Source organism: Apium graveolens, unplaced genomic scaffold (assembly GCF_009905375.1).
Source record: "Apium graveolens cultivar Ventura unplaced genomic scaffold, ASM990537v1 ctg3266, whole genome shotgun sequence".
NCBI classification, from domain to species: Eukaryota; Viridiplantae; Streptophyta; class Magnoliopsida; order Apiales; family Apiaceae; genus Apium; species Apium graveolens.
This window is the reverse complement of record NW_027418014.1, coordinates 8926-13406: the sequence shown is the minus strand read 5'-3', so window position 1 is coordinate 13406 and position 4481 is coordinate 8926. Positions and strand designations below refer to the sequence as shown.

The window sequence follows — 4481 nt, the reverse complement described above, 5'->3', positions numbered from 1 at the left end:
AGGCTAGGCTCGCGGCCGAGAAGGCCCAGGTCGCTGGTGAAAATCGTGAGGGAGCAGAGGCTGATAACCCTTAATGTAATTTTGATTAGAACTAGACTTTTGACTGGGTAAGCGGGCACCCCTCTCGCCTCGCGCTTGTATTTGAAATATTCTGCCTCGGGGCATAACTTATTTAACTTTTGTTTGTATAAAATGTCTAAGTTTTTTGTGCCCGCGTATGTCTTTACGGTGCTAGCTGTTTTTTTTTTTTTTTTTTTTTTTTACCATGCTTCTACTGACCAAAAAGTAATCATAACTCTGGCCGCTTATGGCGAGCGTTACCCCTTCACTACGAGCCCAATTTATTCAGCTCGTGTCATTTATTCAATCAAACAACCATTGAAAGAGAATGCCAAGTGGAGCAAGCCCGCATCGACTCGCAGGTGTTGTAGGTGTGCTCGCACTAGGAGCTCGTATGTGTCTTCTCCTCGCATCATGCGACTTTGAGTATGTTTGATGGAGGGCTGGGCCCCCTGGGTCGCATTTATGGTTTTGAGGGCCAGGGTATGGGCTCGCATCGCGGGCCTATATCTCTATCCACATCTTTTATCTACTATGTGTTCGTATTTGCCTAAGCGGGCCGTGGCCCGGCTCGTTTCATGTTCTTGGCATCAAGCGGGCCCGCTTGATTTAACATGTTAATAAAACAACTGTTCTGTCCTCGCATGGGTTCCCAAGGTTGGGGTCCCCTGCTGGGTTTTTAATCTATTAACAGAAGTTAAAATATCAAGTGCACAAATAGAGATCAATCGTTTATTCATAGATAATGGGAAGTGAAAGGAATACATGCTTGTGGTCTCAGGGAGGCACCTATATGGCACTACCCCCCGAGACTTAGGAATATTTGAAGATAATACTAAGTCTGAAAAGAATAATATTACTGATAATACTTGCGAAGGTGTTCCGCGTTCCAGGCTCTTGGGATCAGCTTGTCTTGCATATCATTGAGGTGGTAGGTTCCCTCCCAGAGCACCGATTTTATCTTATAAGGGCCTTCCCAATTTGCTCCCAAGACTCCGTGACTCACCACCTTGGTATTTGGCATGACCCGGCGCAGAACTAAATCTCCCACCTTGAAAGTTCGGGCTCGAACCTTACTGTTGTAATGCCTAGCTGTCCTCTGCTGATATGCCGCAATCCTGATCTGAGCTTCTTCTCGAGTTTCTTCGATCATATCCAAATAGAGCCGATGATTGACCTCGTTTGCCTCTGAGTCATAGTTGTCCCTTCGAAAAGATCCTGCTCCCACTTCAACGGGCACCATAGCTTCACACCCATACACCAAAGAGAAAGGGGTCTCTCCAGTTGTGGTTCGGGGTGTAGTGTTGTAAGACCATAGGACCTGGGCGAGTTCTTCTGGCCATGCTCCTTTCTTCTCTTCAAGCTTTGCCTTTAAGGTATGCTTAATGATTTTATTAACCGCCTCTGTCTGCCCGTTACTCTGGGGGTGGCAGACTGCGCTAAAGCTCTTCTGAATCCCCAGCTGCTCACAAAACTCTCGCATCTCCTTGCTATCAAATTGTTTCCCATTGTCAGATATCAGCTTGTAAGGGATGCCATAGCGACATACAATAGCCCTGTATACAAACTCCCTGAGCTTTCTCGATGTGATAGTGGCTAGGGGCTCAGCCTCTGCCCACTTAGTGAAATAGTCTACCGCAACTACCGCATACTTGACGCCTCCCCTGGCCTTCGGGAGTTCCCCAATCAGATCAATTCCCCACATGGAGAAGGGCCAGGGGCTCATGAGGGATGTGAGAGAGGCCACGGGGTTGTTGTAATAATTGGCATATCACTGACACTTATCACAAGCTCGGGAGAATTCAAAGGCGTCTTTTTTCAGCGTTGGCCAGTAGTAGCCTTGACGGAGGATTTTCTGAGCTAGAGAGCTACCCCCTGAGTGATTGCCACAAATACCCTCGTGTACTTCCCTTAGGATGTAGTTGCATTCCTCCCCATGTATGCATTTGAGAAGAGGAACACTGAACCCTCTTCTGTATAGAATCTCGTCGTATATCACATAGCGGGCTGCTTTGTATTTTATTCTCCTTGCCTCGTTCTTTTCGTCAGGAAGTGAACCTTCTCTTATGTATGCTAGAATAGATGTCATCCACGTGGGGCCGAACTCATTATTGAGGCTGCTCACCTCGTGCTCGGGCACACTAGGTTGCCTCTGTATATCAAGGGGCACGGTCCCTAGCAAAGTGCTCTCGCGGTGTGAGCCGAGCTTAGCTAGCTCGTCCGCGCCTTCATTCTGTCCATGCGGGATTAGTTCCAGCCTCACCTCGTTGAATCTTGCGATTATCCTCTGTGCGCACTTCAGGTAAAGCTCTGTTCTCGGCCCCTTAGCTTGATACCCCCCATTTATCTGATAGACCACAATTATGGAGTCACTAAATACATTCAAATTCTCGACCTTCATTTCCAAAGCTAGCTTGAGACCGTTGATCAGGGCCTCATACTCAGTATCATTGTTGGTTGCATGAAAGGCCAGATGGGTCGCATGTCTGATTTTGTGAGCCTCTGGGCTGATTAGCTCGATTCCAGCTCCTGCTCCATCACCGTTAGAGGCACCATCCACATATAGGCTCCACCATGGGGCACTATTTTGTCTTTCCAGTCCAACTTCTTCTGTGCTAGGTATAACAATAAGGGCTCCCGGCTCCACTTCTTGATGAGGGGGAAATTCTAGCACAAAATCGGCCAGGGCTTGGCCTTTGATCGCAGTCCTTGGCTTATAATCCACCTCGAATTGGCCGAGCTCAACCGTCCACTTCAACATTTGACCAGAAGATTCTGGTCTATGCATCACTTGTCTGAAGGGGTAGGAGGTTCGCACTTCTATCTTATGTGCCTGAAAATAGGGCCTGAGTTTTCGAGAGGCCAGAATCAGAGCATATGCTAGCTTTTCGAGGCTTGTGTATCGAGTCTCGGCATCGGCTAGCCTTTTACTCACATAATATACCGGGAGCTAGACACCATCCTCCTCTCGGACTAATACTGCACTTATTGCAAAGTCGGAGACGGCCAAGTATAGGATCAAAGTTTCTCCTGCTTTTGGGTTGGACAACATGGGAGGGCTACTGAGATGCTTCTTTATGTTCTGAAAGGCTTCCTCACATTCTTCGGTCCACTTAAAGTTCCTCCCCACTCCTTTGATTGCTTTGAAGAACTCTTGGCATTTATCGGAGGATTTTGAGACGAAGCGGTTTAAGGCAGCCACTCGTCCCGTTAAGCTTTGAACATCCTTCACCCGTCGAGGGGATCTCATCTCGAGTAGGGCTTGTATCTTGGCTGGGTTGGCCTCAATGCCTCTATGGTTGACAATAAATCCCAAAAACTTCCCCGATTCAACCCCAAACACACATTTCTGGGGGTTGAGTTTCATTCTGTACTCCCTTAGTATCTGGAACATTTCTGCCAGGTGGCGGATATGATCCCTCGCTTCTTTCGATTTCACCAGCATGTCATCTACATAGGCCTCCATAGTCTTCCCCAATTGATGTTTGAACATCTTATTCACCAGCCTCTGATAGGTTGCCCCCGCATTAAGGAGCCCGAAGGGCATCCCGATGTAACAGTAAAGGCCCCGATCAGTAATAAAGGAGGTGTGCTCCTGATCTGGCCCATACATGGGGATTTGGTTATATCCTGAATAAGCATCCATAAAACTAAGCAGCGCGTGCCCAGCCGTGGAATCAACCAGCTGGTCGATTCGGGGTAGAGGAAAGCTGTCCTTCGGGCAAGCTTTGTTCAGGTCGGTGAAGTCTACACATGTCCTCCACTTGCCATTGGGCTTCTTGACAAGCACAGGGTTGGCCAGCCACACGGGGTAGAAGGCTTCTCTCACAAGTCCTGCCTCCATTAATCTATCCACTTCTTCTCTGAGGGCCTCTGCCCTCTCTCCACTAATCGGCGTCTCTTTTGCCTAACCCCCTTCTTTTTCGGGTCCAAGTTGAGCCGGTGGCATATGTCATTTGGGTCAATCCCTATCATATCGGAGTGTGACCATGCAAAGACATCCAAATTCTCCCTTAGGAAGCGGGCTAGATCCTCTCTCAAGTCAGGACTTAGGTTAGAGCCTATTCTGAGTACCTTGGAGGGATCATTTGGGTCTACCAAGATCGGGATTGTGTCCTCTGCGGCCCCGGCCCTCTCGACCATTGAGGGCATTCTTGGGTCTAGATCTGCTCGAGCCTCGCTAGTTTTTTCCATTTCCGTGATTGCCAAACCTTCCGCATCCTTGAGCTCGGTTTGGTGAGCTTGGGTCGGGTTTATCAAGCGTTCAGAGGTCGCAGTTACAGTTCGAGTGATTCCGTCGGATGGGTCTATAGTGATTGTTGTTTCTTTGCGTGTCCACTTCCCTCTCCTAAGTGTTGCAGTGATTTGTTCTGGGCTCTCTTCTTCATCACTTGCTTCCTCTACAATCCCCTCTTGTATCA

The 4481-nt window shown here is 48.4% G+C and overlaps 1 protein-coding gene across 1 annotated transcript; it reads right to left on the bottom strand.

Annotated features, from left to right (window-relative positions):
* Positions 1-223: 223 nt before the first annotated feature.
* LOC141701045 (uncharacterized) lies at positions 224-2848 on the bottom strand. Its single transcript, XM_074504691.1, has 3 exons — positions 1957-2848; positions 1067-1305; positions 224-235 (listed from the first exon to the last, which is right to left on the bottom strand). The coding sequence occupies exons 1-3, from the start codon at positions 2846-2848 to the stop codon at positions 224-226; spliced, it is 1143 nt and encodes a 380-aa protein (XP_074360792.1).
* Positions 2849-4481: the final 1633 nt, after the last annotated feature.

Bases quoted from the DNA above. Each gene is read 5' to 3' on its own strand.
- LOC141701045 (XM_074504691.1), bottom strand. From the start codon at position 2,848: ATGCATAGACCAGAATCTTCTGGTCAAATGTTGAAGTGGACGGTTGAG. The intron at 1,306-1,956 runs GTATTTGTGGCA...ATGGGTGTGAAG, and splicing joins CCTAAGGGAAGTACACGAGG to CTATGGTGCCCGTTGAAGTG.